We start from the raw sequence: 17,009 nt of genomic DNA on the forward strand, positions 1-17,009 counted from the left end.
AGCAGGCAGCTGATGAGCAGTTTCCTTTTTAATTAGAGTCGTTTCCGGATTAATTAGTCCCAGAGCACTTAATGCAAGACTACACTGTGCCACTGGGACAAACAGTGATTCTCCTCATGGTATTCCTAACTATCATCTTTTCCCAAGGATCAAGCTCAATCTATTTTCAGTGGGAAAGGGTCTTTTCACAGTAAAAATAAGTTGGAAAAACTATAGGTCAATACCAAGAGATATATCACCAACCCCAGCAGGAAAAAGGAGTATGTAGATTATCTAGGGGAATCCCTTCAATCCTTCATTTAAGAAGAAAAATTCTTTTACTCAGAAAATCTTGATTTTAAATAGTATGTAATAAAGATCAATTTCCCTTTTTGACTGCATGATCAGCTCTATAGGACTAAATGAGAAAGAAGTTTTGTAAACATACCTAAATCATCCCTGCAAAGATGTGACCTTTGAAACTATTCAAAGTAAAGATCTGAAGTCCCTAAAAAGTGAAGTAGGAAAGCTACAGACTTTAATTACATAATCTGTATGAAGAGACGGAATCTTATCCAGAGTATCTAAGTACCTAATAGACAGATGGGTAGAAAAATTAAGATAAGCTTTCTTCTTTTTTTTTAAGTTTTCAATTAAAAATTGCCATTATACTTTTTCAAACAAGAACTGAAGTTTTAAAGAGTTAAATGGAATTGCTCCTTTTCACATCATTTTTGCAGGTTATCAAGGTAAAAGCTTCATAATGCTGTCTTCAGAAAATTAGTCATCTATTAAAAGATTAAGTAGCTTTCATAAACATGTCAGAGATCAGCTCTTAAAGGGTAGAAGTGATTGAACTATTCTGACAGCAGTAACAAGTAAAGCTCTCAAGTATGCATATCCATAATATTCCAACCCCGCAATAAAAAAGTTTTAAGCAACTTTTACCTAGTCTATTCATCATTCATTAGGAATAAAAGTTTGTATATAAAAAAGTAGAACCAATTATATTTTTAATAGAAGCATTACTGATAAAATTGTGAATCTAGGAAAAGTAAAAATTTAATAGAGAGAAAAAACAACCAAATGAGAATCATAATAAATTGTTATGGTGCAATTATTCTTTTTAAATAACAACATACTGAATGAATTACAATACTTATTTTGAAACAGTCTATGCAATGAATATATTAATTAAATCAAAAGCCAGTTTATGGAATAAAGCTTTAAAGTCTGAAAAAAATTTGCAGCATCAACCGTATCTCCAACATGGTATTTATCTAGTATCTTCTGGAAGAAGCTCAAGAAATTTCTCAAAGAAACTGAATTTTTCTAAGGCCTACAATAATCTTAAATTTACTCAATGGTCCTTTGGCTTTTCCATTTATTTTTTTTCTATTGACGGGAGAAGGAAGTAGAAAATAGGATATGAGTTTGCAATAGGAGATGTATTGTGTCATATTTTGGGGTCTTTGTGCATGCATATTAACAATTACGTATCTACTCCATAAGCTTAAAAGAAGTAATTATTTATCTTATAATGAAAATATTGAATAAATTAAGATGACAACTTTTCAATGACTAGTCTTGCATCTGGTCCCTAAGAGCTACTCATTAAATGTGATGAAAAAAGTGAGACTTCAGTTAATCAGCTCTGGTCAATAACTTGAAGTGTTCTATTAAAAAAACAAAACAAAACAATAACCCCAAAAACCAAAAACCAACATTCTTAACTTCTAATATAATTCTTTAATTATAATACCATAACCAATTAACCCCTTTTTTTTAAATCATGGAGCACTGACCTACAGTTTTTAATTCATGTAGTCATTCAACAAATATTTATATTCAAGGCTAGTGCTAGGCAAAGTATACAAAGTACATTTTGTTTGGAGAGACAAAATGACAGTTTCTCTATAATGACACAGTCTACTGTCTTGTCAGTTTAAAAATCAACTAAAAGCCATGCAACTAACAAGCAGCCTAAGCTGAGAAATTCATAGGAAAAATGAAACCCAGCAAATATAAAATACCAAATAATGAAAAACACATTTTAGAGCTACATTATGGACAGTTAAGAAAAGGAAGCAGGTAACAGAGTGGAAGAAATGACAGACAAATATAAACTATAATGAGACACAAAAGGATAAAGATACTGAGAATGATTCATGAAGTAATCAAACAAGAATCTACAAAATGAAACTGGTAACTATTACAAAAATATGATAAGAAATGTGTAATATGGGGAATAGGGGAGTGGATTTTTGGTCCCTGTCTCATATCTGTTGTCGCACACTTTTTTTTAACCCTGATACTAATTAATGGTAAACAGATGTAAACATAAATTTGAATGAAAAAGTAAGTCAATGCAAAAACTGGGGAAAACTCATCATACATTACCCAATAAAATATAAATATACTCTAGAAACATGTGCAGGTAAGATTAACAAAGTTATTATGGAAAAAAGGTTATTATGAGATTGGGATCCAGGAGTCATACTACAATCCCAGACTCTTGAAAATTTGCATGATTTAGGAAAAATATCAGTTTTCCTCTTATCCTTAATTCTAACGCTATAATAATACAACTTTTATGCCACTGAATGATCTATGCTCAATAACCCAAAAGACTTCCCTGAAAACAGTATACTCCTTCACTAACTCCATGACATGAAAATAAAGGTAACATTAGAAGGTCACCTGTTCCTTAATTTACCTGTAAACTATCTACTATGTTTAAAGGATAACAAAACATTATCTGTTACTAGAAACAGAACATTGTCACTTAAGCACATGAAAGTATGAGTATATTTTTAAATTTTTACAGAAAAATGTCAATGCTGGGGGAAAGACTTTTAGTGCATGTCAGATTCACATATAATTGTAGTTTTGATACATGCAAGTGTCAATACAGATATGATAGAAAATGAAAGACCTCAGAGGATGAAAGAAAATTTGATATAAATGATGCTGTGAAAAAGTAATAATAAGCAAGGTATAATTATGTAGTAAGAAACCACTATGCAAGAAAAGAGAAAATAACGTACATTTTCTTAAAGAATCTTTTTCAATAATTCTTGATTTCCTTTAACAAAGACCTTCTGGTATCTACCTGTTTAAGGCATTTGCATTACAGTACAGTGAATACTCTTTATTCTGTTTGTGCACCTTATTTTGAGGGTTAGTACATTTTAAAAAATTATAAATTTTCTGGAGAAATTTTTGTAAATTTTATGGCTATATCAGTAATGTACCATTCAGTACAAGAGCCTGTGGCTTTTATACATACCAATGATACAGACCCAGCTGGAATAACCCCATTCTATCAAAAAGCTCATTTCCTACAACTAGACAAGGTGATGACAGAGAACAGAGCAGCCATGTAATTAAACAGTGCCCTGCCTCTTGATGAAATCTAGTGCTGAGCGTTATCTGACACACAGCACTGAATTTTTAAAAAATAAACCATGTAAAGAAAAAGCAAACAACTACCTGGCTACATTATGTACAGAGTTTAATTTAGTTGTGAAACTTATCAAATAAATCTGTAACTGATGCTATTACTTGACTTTTCAATTAAATATTCTCTACATGTTACTCAATCATAAGAAAAATACCAATTTAAACATCTCTTGAGAATGTCCAGTAATTATAATTATAGTATGTTCCACCAAAATAGAGTAAAAAATTTTCTTTACCTACATGTTTTATTAAAAGCCATCTGCTACAATAATACACTGGAGAATAGAGAGGACAGGCTTTACTCTGAGCAGCACCAATAACCTGACAAGAATAAACACAGTGAGGACTCATCTGTCCATATAATGCTCAAGAAAGTAGAGAACTTGCAGAATCTTAAAACAGGCCAGTCTCATGGTTGTTGTTTTTTTTTTTTTTTAAGATTTTATTTATTTTATTTGAGACAGAGAGAATGAGAGACAGAGAGCATAAGAGGGAGGAGGGTCAGAGGGAGAAGCAGACTCCCTGCCGAGCAGGGAGCCCGATGCGGGACTCGATCCTGGGACTCCAGGATCATGACCTGAGCCGAAGGCAGTCGCTTAACCAACTGAGCCACCCAGGCGCCCCTCATGGTTGTTTTTTTATTTATATTCCAAAAGAGATTTTTGGCAGCAACTACCAAAGTATTATTTGCAACTACTGCCCTTTTGGCTGATAGAAGTTTGAGCACACACTCTCTGTAGTACTTCTACTTTGCAAGATTATACTGTTTAATATTTAGCCAAGATAGTATTTTTTCAGTTCTTTGATTCTAAAAATTAATATGTATTACCATCCTAGCACAGTACCTGGCATACAATAAGTACTCAAATACCTATAATATTACTTGTTAAAATTCTATTACATCAACCCTAGGTAACCAATTAAATATTCTCTTGTGATATCATTTTGATATGCCATATTTTCTGAAGTTTTTCACTTCAAGTATTTATTCTAACAAGAATAAACTTTATTACTTTCTTCCCATTTAACAAGGGGACAAGCCTTGACCCACGAATAGTGAGTGGTCAACAGGGGTGGGGAGTGAGTAAAGGATTACATTTGTGAAGGCTCCTTTCACAATTCCAGCTAAGTCACTAACTGGCAGCTGAATCATTACATAAGCCAACTCTATACGACACTCCCTTCTCCTATCCTGCTCAGACATTTAATTTCCACCTCAGACGCCCTCTTCCTTGTGAACTCTTCCCTAGCTCATCCAAGCAGAGCTGAGACTACCTCTTTTGTATTCCACATACTTGATTAAGATACCTATTATAATCTGTATCATACTCAATCTATCCGTGCACAGACTTGGCTTTCCCTAGGCTACACTCATCAAGGGTATGAACTCTTTTCATCTACACAGCCCTAGAAACCATAGAAAGCCTGGCCCATAAAAGCTGCTCAATAAAGAGTTACTGAATGAATAAATGAATTAATAAGTGAATGAGACTAATACTGCCTTGTAGTCTTGATTATATCAGACAATCATTAGGAGTGGTTTTTGGAGAACATCATTTGACTTTATGATATACTTGAATATGCATAATCACTAAAATAATAAATCATACAATCACTACAAAGTCAAGTTTTAGGATTCAAATATTCCACGACATTCACCAACCAGAAAAAAAGAAAAAAAAAAACAGAAAAAGACAAGTCTGACACTTCATACTTCTAAAAAGATTCCTTCTCAATTCCATCACAGCTATTATTCACATCATGTGCTCTAGTGAAAACTATGTGACTGGAAGTAGTCTAATACACATATTAAAGTAGAAATATAGACCAACACCAATACCCATTACCACTGTTACCATGTTCATGATGTAACATCATATTGGTAAAAACAGTAGAAGCTAATCTTGAATACTTACTATGTGCCAAGCACTTTATCATCTTATTTAATTCCCACAACAATCCCATCAGGTATTACTATTATCCCTGCTTTATAAATGATGAAACTGAGGCTTAGAAAGTTGGGATAACTTCTTAAGATCATAAATTAATATATGGGAGGGGTAAGACTCAAATCTAGATCAATCTAGCACTGGAACTTAAATCCTTTAAAAAGAAATTGTGTGTGCACATACACACATTTTTTTAAAAGAAGATTCACTCAGAAAAAAAAAACAAGAATTCAAGTGGTGGTGGTAAATGGCTTGTGATGATGTTATTTCTGAAAGCTCATCAATTAAAACCTTGTTTTGATTTTTAACAAAGTGTAAAGTATGAATGTTACAAATTACATGACTTCTACAAAAGAGCACAGACCATGATCCAGTATTTGTCATGTTATGCAAATAATAATCAGCAGACTTGATAGATAAACTATACCACACATGTCATGTAATTACTGAAATTACACATACAGCGCACCTGGGTGGCTCAGTGGGTTAAGCATCTGACTCCTGGTTTTGGCTCAGGTCATGATCTCAGGGTCAAGAGATCAAGTCCTCGGGGCACCTGGGTGGCTCAGTTGGTTAAGCAACTGCCTTCGGCTCAGGTCAGGATCCTGGAGTCCCTGGATCGAGTCCCGCATCGGGCTTCCCGCTCAGCAGGGAGTCTGCTTCTCCCTCTGACCCTCCTCCCTCTCATGCTCTCTGTCTCTCATTCTCTCTCTCTCAAATAAATAAATAAAATCTTAAAAAAAAAAAAAAAGAGATCAAGTCCTGCGTTGGGCTCCATGCTCAGCATGTAGTATGCTTAAGATTTTCTCTCCCTCTCCCTCCCCATCTGCTCCTCCCCCAATCATACTTGTGCTCTCTCTCTAAAATAAATAAAATATTTTTAAAAATTACACATACGGTACTGTAAAACAACATAAAATTCAAGTTGCCTTAAACGCACACAATCTCCCCCATGTCAAATGGTTGCTAAATATGTGAAAATGTAATCATTATTCAGTGGCTCCTCAAGCCAGATATTAATATTTAATCCTCAGTTCAGAAGCTCTAAATTCTGTCTGCTTGATCATACAGGGGAAATAGGGTCACAATCCTCTATTGTCTTTTCAGATCACCTCAAAATTATGAAGAATGCTAATTTCATAGGAATAACAAGAAATATCGAAGCAATGACTTCAGGAATATGTGGTACAAGTCTGCCACTGATCCAAAAACAGTGCTGAAGCCCTCAGCCTTTGGTAGAAATCATGCAGCAGCAGACAATGGTCGAAGCCTCAGGCCACTTTAGGATAGACTGTGTAGAGGCACCTGGGTGGCTCAGGTCATGATCACAGAGTTCTGGGATTGAGCCCCAAGTTGGGCTCCATGCTTAGCGGGGAGTCTGCTTCTCCCTCTCCTTCTCCCTTTGACCCTCCCCTCACTCGTGCTTGCTCTCTCTCTGAAATAAATAAATGAATAAATAAATATTTTTTTAAAAAGGATACACTGTAAAGACCCATCTTAAAAGGGATGGCTTGAAGTTAGGTGTTTTAGTACCTTTCAATTACTGATTCTATAAAGTATTATTTAGATCTTTTCTACCACTTGTAAGATTTATACATGTTTCCCGATATAAACTGAATAATACCTAGTTTATAAACTTCATTTCTATACAATGAACAGTATAAAGCAGAGAAAAGGGATAGTACTGCTTTTACTTCTTTAGCCTTTTATTATCTTTAATGGTTAACAATGAGAAAAATACAGAGAACGAGTTTTTCCTTCCAAAGGATCTTTAAAAGACAAAATGTAAGAATGCCCTATCCCTTTTGTTTCTCTTTTAGAGTTTTCTATTTTATGGGTTCAAAAACGGATTCTGCGATTTAGTAATTGTGTGTCTCTTAATCTCACTGCACCTCCTTTTTCCTCAATGGTAAAAATGGGAATTGCATCACCAAAGCGGTCAGACTTACATGGAAAGAACAAAAGAAAGCACTAGACATAATGCCCATCACTCCATAATACCCACACACTCCATTAATTCCCTCAGCAATTGTTTTCTAGCATCAGCTAGAGGGCAGTCCTAGGGTTGAATGCTAAGATTACAGCAGTAAGCAAAATCCAGACACAAGCCTTGCTGAGAGTTTATAATAGTCTAGAGTGCCCCCATGAGTCATATTGCACTTCCCACAACCGGACCATGGCAGGAGCTTTCACAACTCTTGTCTTTATGCTTGGCACTGCCTCAGCCTAAATATATCCTCCTATTCGTTGCTCCTAGGCAAAGTTGGCTGCTCCACTCTGCTCCCTTAACACTTTGCTCATAATTCTGTCCCAGCACTTACCATGTGATCACCATTTCTCCACTTTCTTGACTGCCTCCCGCACTGGACTGTTAACTCCTACAAGGGTAGGGTTACTCTTTTTATACCTCCAGTACCTAGCATAGTGTCGAACACAAAAGACATCTTAATGTTTGATCAGTTAAAGAATGAATTAGTTGCACAAGTAGATAACAGGGTGTTACGCATCTTGCTTTGCTTTTTTCTCTTTTCCTGAAAGTGTCCTGAAACCTGCATAGATCTCAAGAACCCATTGTAATCTCTATTTTTCCCACAGTACTTTTCTGTGCCACTCATTGAAGCATATATTGCTTTATCATTTTCCTCATCCCTAACACTAGTGAGTGCTTACCATGTACTAGGCATGCTCTGAGTGCTTTATGTAGATTATCTAATTGAATCCTCCCAACAATTCCATAAGATACAGATTAAGACCATTATATAAATGAGGGAATTAAGATATGATAATGATAAAAAGACTACTTTTTCTTTCTTTTCTTTCCTTCTTCTTAACGATTTTATTTCTAAGCAATCTCTATACCCAACGTGGGGCTCGAACTCACAACCCTGAGATCAAGAGCTGCATGCTCCACCAACTGAGCCAGCCAGGTGCTCCAACAGACTACTTTTTCAGAGAAGCCAAATCTTAGGTAAGTTTTCTGTAAATACTCATCTTCCTTCCTTACATAATCTTAGGTCTTTGGTAGGGTTTTTATAAAGCAACTATTGGTTCAAGCTGAACTACTTCATTAACTGACCTTGAAATAGTGCCATTTCCTTGATAAGACATGAAAAAATTAACTGGACCAAAGAAGACATTACCAATCGCTGAACCATGACGAACTAGTACCAAATACTGGAGGCACTTCTTACTGAAAATCCTGAGTGTTCATGTTTTTTCTACTGAGCGGCTGGTAAACTTATATGTATTCACCACCAAAGAGCATACATACATTCTTGGCTACAAGCACTTGCTGTCTAATTTCTACCCTTAAACATAGAAAAAGGACAAAATTGTTTTTTTAAAATACTTACATTCATCTTTTATTATCTTTTATTAGAAGGAAGACAATGAAACTAAATATACCATTGTACTTCCTCTCACAGAAATGTTGTAACTTGAGAGCTTGAAAAAAGGAACATTATCAGAGCCACACATTTCTATACTGTTTGTATGAAAATGTTGTTTTTGATAAATTGTACTGTTAACAATAGAAGTAACATTAAAAATTTTACATAGTCATAAATGTATAAACTGAACGTGGAAATATTTATTAAACTATCTTAAATTCTACATTGTTAGTCAATCTCTAGTGGCAATTTTTAAACATTTGTCATTCTAAAATAAACTACTAAGCTTAATTTTTATAACAAATTATTCCACAACAGATCTCAACTATTGCCTCTATTAACAGGCAACTGTAGCCGAGAAAGGTGGGTGTCTACCCAATATCTATTTTCTCTTTTCATCCTTATTAATAAACCTATATTTCAGTGGGTAGAGGAGAGAAGCAATATACCCATCTTAAAAAAAAAAAAATTCGCAACTTCCCAGGGAGATAGTAGCCAAGTAACAGAATTCTGGTCAAAAAGATTAAGTAAAAGTTGCTGCTTAAGGTTTACGGGAAGGCTCTTTAAAAGGGCAACAGACAGGGGCAATTCGGTGGCTCAGTCTGTTAAGTGTCGACTCTTGGTTTCGGCTCCGGTTGTGATCTAACAAGTCATGACCTCATGGGTCATGACAGCAATCCCCAGGTCAGGCTTCACACTCACTGCAGAGTCTGCTTGGGATTCTTTCCCTCTTCCTCTTCCTCTTCCTCCCCTATACCCCTACCCCCACTCACATGCACTCTCTTTCTCTGTCTAAAACAAATAAATGGATCTTTAAAAAAGGGCGGGGCAACAGACTTGGTTCAGATATGCCAAAGAGAGGTCTAGCCTCAGTATAAACTTATGGGAGATAACCTCTAATTCCCTGGAATCTCCCAAATGATAGGAGTGTCGTTTTTTCATTTGGGGTGGGCTCCTTCAACCATATCTCATAGTTTATGTTGAGGAGGCAACTCATGGTGGGCCTCTAGACAGTTTATGTTAAAAAGAGGACTCAGCATGGAGGCTAGCCAAGCCAGAAAAACCAACCATGTGGTTAGAGGTGTTGAGCCAGGTGATATCAGCCCAACTTCAGGGGAGGGGAGAAGAAAGAGCTAAAGATTGAGTTCAACCAGGTGGGTGATGATTCAATCAATTGTGCCAATGTAATGAAACCCCATAAAAATTCTGGAGTCCAAAGCTTGGTGAGCTTCCTCCATTGGTGATTTTCTAAGTGCGTGCTACTACACATTGATGCAGGAAAGATAATGTGTCCTTGAGGACGATGCAAGCATCATATCTGAAATCCTCTCAGTCCCAGATTCTGCTCTATATATCTCTTCCTTTGGCTGGTTCTGGTTTGTATTGTTTTGCTATTAAAAAAAAAAAAAAAAAAAAACCAACAAAACCAAATCTATACTTGTGAGTAAAACATTTTGCTATACTGGCTCTCCAAGTTTTCTGGCCAAACTTGTAGCTGAGCTGGTATGAACTAAGAGTGGTTCTGTGGACCCCCAAACTTTCAGCTGGTGTCAGAAGTCCTGGGCAGACTTGGCAGCCTGGAGGACTGTTCCCTTAGAGTTCAGTTTGACTGCCTTTGTCTTCCTTCTTTTCTGAACACACTACCAGGTGCAAAGCAGCCATTTTGTGACAAGGTGACAAGCATGTGCCAAGTACATCAGACAGAGTTCAGTCAGGGAAGTACTTCAAAAGAGATTTAATGGAAGAACTTAGTTACTGAAGCACTGGAAGGGCTGAAGACCAGGAGACTGGGGACACCACTGTTAGCTTTCGGGTTTGCCACCATTACTACAGTCCAGAGAATTAAGGGATTGCTATTGCTCCTTAAGTTCGGAAACTGCAGGAAACAGGAATTACAGAACGAAGGCAGGTGATTCAGAATGGAATGCCTAGAGACAGATACCAAGTCTCACAACTGGCAAGGCCCAGGGATCTGTCTACTACTGCTAGAAAAAAATAATATGGCTCTCGCCTCCCTCCAGTCTTCACATGCAAAAAGTAAATCGCAGCCAGATCTCAGAGTGAAAGAGAGTCTCAAAATATTTTATTCAATGAAAACATTTTTTGCCATTCTGTCTCTTGATCTTAAACTCCTTCCCGCAATTGTATATTCAAAATTACCATGGTGTTCAGTATATATGGTAAGGCTTTTATCAAGTATGTGACATACACTGTATTGTAAGGAGTTCGTAAGTAAGATCGTGGGAGACTATTCTTTATTTTTCTCCCAAAGTCTGAAATCCTAAAAGGTATGAATTTTAAAAGCCTCTTAGTAGAGAAAGGGATATGGCAGTAGCTGCTATCCTATAAGCAGCCACTAAAAGTATACAATTTGTTATTTATATAAAAAAGTGATCTGACACCCAGAGTTATGGTCTCTGGACATTTCTTCTTATATACCTCCATTAATAAAAACTTTTCTGGCCATAAACTTCCAATACATGTGTATTTATTTCGTTAATTTTTATTATGCACAAGTGCTACTGTAAATATAGATCTTATAAAGCATAGAAATGTAGATAGGATATAAAAAAGATAAAACCAATGAAAAACTTAGGCTGCACAAAAATATTCAATATTGAACATGGGTCATTTAAAAATGTGTATTTTGTGCAATTTTTCTATTGAGATAACATAAAACATAACATAAAATTTGCCATTTTAAGGTGTACAATTCAGTGGTTTTTAGTATATTCACAATATTGTACAACCACCGCCACTATGAAATTCCAGAACATTTCCATCACCCCAAAATCAACCCCTGTAACTGTTAGCAGTCATTCCCAATTCTTCCATCCTCCAGCCACCAGCAACCATTAGCCTACCTTCTGCCTCTGTGCATTTGCCTATTCTGAACATTTCATGTAAACAGAATCATACAATATGAGTTACTTTTTAATATGTTGGTTTAGCAGTTTATGAAACAACAATTTGAAACTTGTTTCAAAAATAGTTTTCTTCATTCATGGTTTTAATCATTATCATATATGAAAAAGACTGACAGAGATCCAGAGACCCAAATAGAGGAGCATCATTTTTTTTCAGTCGCACCCATCAATCATTTTGTTGAAATTTGGTTAGGAAATTACCCATTTTCTCAAATGAATTTTTTTTCCTTAAAAAAAGATTTTATTTTTTTTAAGTAATCTCTACACCCAACATGAGGCTTGAGCTCACAACCCTAAGATCAAGAGTCACATGTTCTACCGACTGTGCCAGCCAGGCACCCCTCAAATGAATTCTTATCAGTAAACCAGAAGGTGTTTTATTTTTATATTTTTAACAGTCAGTCCAAAATTTTCTGCAACTATGTGTACAAGTTTTAAACACATTTGAAATTTCTGATTCCAGGTTTTTAAGAAGATGTTAAGAGTTTTATAATAACACATATAGCTTTCAGTGTGACTTCACATAGTGACGGTTAAATTGCCAAGTGTTTCAGATGTCCTTCTCTATAACATGAGTTTATTTCTAGAAGTAGTTGCTTTGTCATCCTTTATACAACATTAATTCTTACTTGAAGGGACAGATTAGTGTTTTTGTTTTCTGTTTTTTGTTATTTTTAGTATCTTGATATATAACATCCTATGATAGCAATCTCTTTAAACCACTCATATATCCTGTGAGGGTTAAGTTAAAACTAGACAACCTTTAAATCATGTAACTGAGCACATGCAAATTGCAAGAAAACTCTAATATCATGAAAACACACACCTAAGTGTGAGCACCACTGTTATTCCTTCCTCATGGTGTGCAAGCCCCTTCTTCCCTTGGTTCACTCCTAAATCACATGAGACAAGTAGCCATATGGACCCAATGACTTACTGAGGTCTCAGTACCATGGCAGAGCAAATAATTTCATTCTAAGTTAATTTGATTTTAAAATTATACTAGAGTATATTTATAGTGTGTACAAATATAATTGTATATAAATCTCATATAGTAAGAAAGCTTCATTGAAAACACTTGAAATATAAATAGCTTCCACTTCAACGGAAAAAATGAAAGCCAAGGCATTGTTTACCACTATCCACAACAAGTGCTCAGAACAAAAGGCAGAACCACTCACTGCACAACACCAAAACAGTTTTTAAAGAAGTTCGAAACATTTATGACTTACTGCAGCTATGAAAACAGTATTTACTTAAAATGCCATCCAATGAGAAGAATATGAAATAAGCTTCCTACCTTTGTGATAAGAAGTCGGTATCTATCCAGCATTGCCTGGTTGTCATGGCAGCCTGCTAATAACTGCCACACCTCTGCCCTCAGGGCTTCGGGGACGCCACTCTTCACCAGAGTGGACAGCCCCTTCGGTCGTGCACCAAGGTTACTGTGCCTAAGAAAACAAGAAAACAAACCATTCATACTCTCTTCACCACTGCTGAACTGCTGTTGTTATGAAAAGTACGCTAATGAATTTACATAAAAATGTAAGCCTGGGTTGAGAGAAAAACTGGGAAAGAGGGCATGAAATACCATCAGTAGCTCAGTGATGTCCTGGATGTTGCTCCCCAGTCCCATCTTCTTTATTGGTGAACCGTGTTATTCTACCGTCAAGAAAATTTTTACTTCCTCTCATTTACTGTTTAAAATCATCCTATGAACTTATTCATAAAAATGAATGTGTTAATTATATATTTCTGGGAAGCATTTCAAGGCATAAAAAGAACCATCTCAATCCCTTGACATGAACGTAGGGCAAGTTGGCTAGTGGTGTGGGTACGGCAGGGGATGGGGGAACAGAATGCTGAAGGTGGATCACAGGACTCTCATGTCTTGACTCTACCCCTACATCCTGACCCAAAGTACTCCCTAAATGAAGGACGTAGCCCTTTCCTACAAAACCTATACAACCTATACAACTTCACCTTGCTAGAGGAGTAGCATATACTTATAGCCAAGGGTATTTAGAAACGAAACAAAGGCAAATATTTGTTGTCATGAAGTCAATGATGACATAGTAAGTATGCTACTCTAATAATCTGCCCAACCGAACAAGGAAACTGACTTGCAGGTCCCAGCCTTGTGAATATAAATTCCATTCCTCAACGTTTTCCTGGTGCCTAGCTTGAACCTGGAGCTATGTTTTATGCCCCTTTGCTCAGATTTTATCTCTACTTGTATTTGTTACTCAGTTTTGATCTCTTAGAGCTGACCCTGGTGTTACCATCTGTACTCCAAACCTTGATGATGTACTCTGGTTTGATCTAACGTTCAGGCTCTGGTTTCAAGTTTTAGCCTTAAAAGTCATAGAACCAATACGTCTATTTTCTAAAACTGATCTCCCATCTACTTCACCAACTTCTCTAGCTTATGCATACTCTTCCATCTCCAGCCCAGACCTCACTTTTAGCAGACCCTCCCTCTGAAAATATGTTTCATTCTTTTCCCATTCGGTCATAATCTGGCCATTTTGGAAAAACTGTTATAACTTCCATAACTCAAAATCTCAAGTAAATTCATCCCATTAATATTTTTAATAGGCCATCAAGTGCATATCTATTCTGCTTTCTTTCAGCCTCTTCAAAGACAACTTTTATAGTGCTGAGTTAGAGAACCTAAGCTGCCAATACTGATTGGCTTGGAGCAAAATGAAACAAAAGGAGGTAGAGCTTATATGATTTAAAACACTATTGCACACTAGGGACCAGAATTATGCTGCTAAGTGAAAAAAGCAAGGTTCAAAATAGTATATATGATATAATTTTAAATATATATTCTCTGTCTTTCCCTCTCTCAAAATTTTATATATAGTATTATTTTAAATACATATTCATTCTCTCTCTCCCTCCCTCTCTTGCTCCCTCTCTTTCTCTAACACATAATATTTTGAAACCTAAGCTCAGCCTGTATTGGAAAAGAATATAGAAGAATATACTCCAAAATATATGTGCAATAGAATTAAGAGGAAAAGTACTTCTTTTATTTTCCTCTGCTGTTTGAAATATTCACAATGATCTTAAATTCTTTTATAATTATACACAAAGAAAGTCATTTCAATTATTTAAATTTCTCTCATGGACTTAAACTAAAATATAACTTTAATTTGTAAAAACAACAAAGCTAAATATGCTCCACAAAATTTCTTGAGTCGTATTCTCGAGAAGACTTACACCTGAGTAAACTATCTAACACATGTAACCTCCTTCCAGCTGCCTCTTCTTTGCTATCAGTTGAGTATAATATTAGCAAAAGAATATTATGCCATAAGAGAGCCAGGATCAATCATTTAATGATCTTTCTCACAATTTATTTGGTTCTGATTATATTTTTGAATAGGAAAAACATACGTTGTTTGAGGGTAGCTGAGTTTCTGTACTCTTAAGGTAAAAAACTAAACTAACTAAAAACAAGAGTGTACAAAGGTCTAAGCTTATTTCCTCTGAAATTAAATGCAAAATATTCTGAATTTTAAGTCCCATAATATAAGGGGAATAGCAAAGTAATTAAATATATGCTACATGTTAGATAGATCAGTAAAGTCATCAGTATATCCACAGCTATTAAAACTCTAATGCACACCTCCTATGTAAAAGAAAGTTTTCCTCAACCCCACATAACCCTCTAGCTATCATACGGTCTCCTACCCTGCAACAACAAATTTCTCAAAAGAGTTGTTAAATAGTCATTACCTCTATTTCCTCTTCTCCCACTCATTCCTCAATTCAGCTCAACATGGCTTCTGCATCTCTCCTTAGTTTTCACTGAAGTAATACATGACCTCTCTCCATGCCACTAAGTTCAAGGGACATTTTTCAATCCTTTCACTGTTGACCACTTGGCTTCCTTTGGCTTCAATGACAAAGCCCTCTCTCTTCCCCCTCACAAACCCCACTGCTGTTGCTTCTCCTCTGTGAACCTCCCAAGTGTTGTGGGTGCTCTCTTCACACTTTCCTCGGTGGTCTACTTCTCATGGCTCTCTAGTCTCTGAGTGTTTTCACCCATGCCCATGTGTTTGGAGTTCCACAGGCTCAAAGGTGCGTCAAAATCAACATGTACAAATCTTAATCTATATTTTCTTCCTAAACCGTGTTCTCCAGGGTATCCCATCTCAGTGACTGTCACCACAATCTATCCAAATTAGAAACCTAGGAGTTACTGTTGACATTACTCTCCGTCCTACAGTAATCCATCAACAAGTCTAATGCATTTCTTTCCTGACCTTTTCAAATTCCATGCACTTCTCCCTATCTCCACTGCCACCAATTCTATTCACCCTAGAACATGTACATCTTCCTAACATTCACTTGTCGTACTATGATATATTTCCAATACTGCTGGCAAATATAATTTTGTATAATGATTTAAAATAAGATTTTATATTTGGAATATCTTTTCCTACACATGCATACATACATATGCATACACCCCTAATGAACATTTTACCACAATATGATTCAACTCAATCAACATTCAGCTTCTAGCTGACCCTTAGCCCTCTGTCAGGCCAAGCATTATGGAAAAAAATATTTTCTCCTCTCTTAAAAACCTAGGTTCTATTTATTTTTATAGACTGCTATTTTAAAAGAACTAGGTAATTCATAACGCTACATGATTAACAGCTTTAATTTACTGATTTCCTGGTAATCATACAGTAACTATATTGCATACAGCACCCTAATGCTTAAGGGGCACTAAGGGATATCAAGCCAAGTACTACTAGTATACATCTGTGACCAGGGAGGACTCAAATGAAATAGCAATTTACGTAAATAATCATTGCTTTCAATATTTCTGATAAAACTACCTATTAATAACTACATATGGCCATTGCTTTAATAAAACATTAACTGCAGCTATCAAGAGACCTAGAAATAGGCAACTAGTTGTTATGCGGAAACAAGAGGCATCTAATTATTAAAAAAGTCACACATAAAGCAAATATATACTAAATGTATATTAATCAGGTAGTTTTTATAACATAAATATAAACTCCAGAAGGGCAAGAATCTCTGTCTTCTATCCTTTTGCACCCCAAGTACTTAGAACAGTGCCTGGCACAGAGAAAGTATTCAATATATTTTAGATAAATGAGTGAACAGATTTATAAAATTAAATTAATATGATCAACCACTAAGGCTAAGCAAAAAAAAAAAAAAGAATGCTTTTTTAAAAGCAAATATTCTCTTAAAAGATTTTAATAAGATCATTGAGCTGCCATGAATTCACCTAGTTACCTTCAAAAGAG

The 17,009-nt window shown here is 35.7% G+C and overlaps 1 protein-coding gene across 5 annotated transcripts in view; it reads right to left on the reverse strand.

Annotated features, from left to right (window-relative positions):
• Positions 1-17,009, reverse strand: part of RABGAP1L (RAB GTPase activating protein 1 like) — a 773,530-nt gene that overhangs the window by 526,942 nt on the left and 229,579 nt on the right. For all 5 annotated transcript variants that reach the window (XM_064594288.1, XM_064594291.1, XM_064594289.1 and 2 more), the window contains exon 13: positions 13,007-13,157. In XM_064594288.1, the coding sequence (XP_064450358.1) occupies positions 13,007-13,157 (151 nt within the window). The remainder of the gene's footprint in view (positions 1-13,006; positions 13,158-17,009) is intronic.

Source organism: Mirounga angustirostris, unplaced genomic scaffold (genome assembly GCF_029215605.1).
Source record: "Mirounga angustirostris isolate CCGP_5_RB_7025 unplaced genomic scaffold, mMirAng1.0.hap1 SCAF_6, whole genome shotgun sequence".
NCBI classification, from domain to species: Eukaryota; Metazoa; Chordata; class Mammalia; order Carnivora; family Phocidae; genus Mirounga; species Mirounga angustirostris.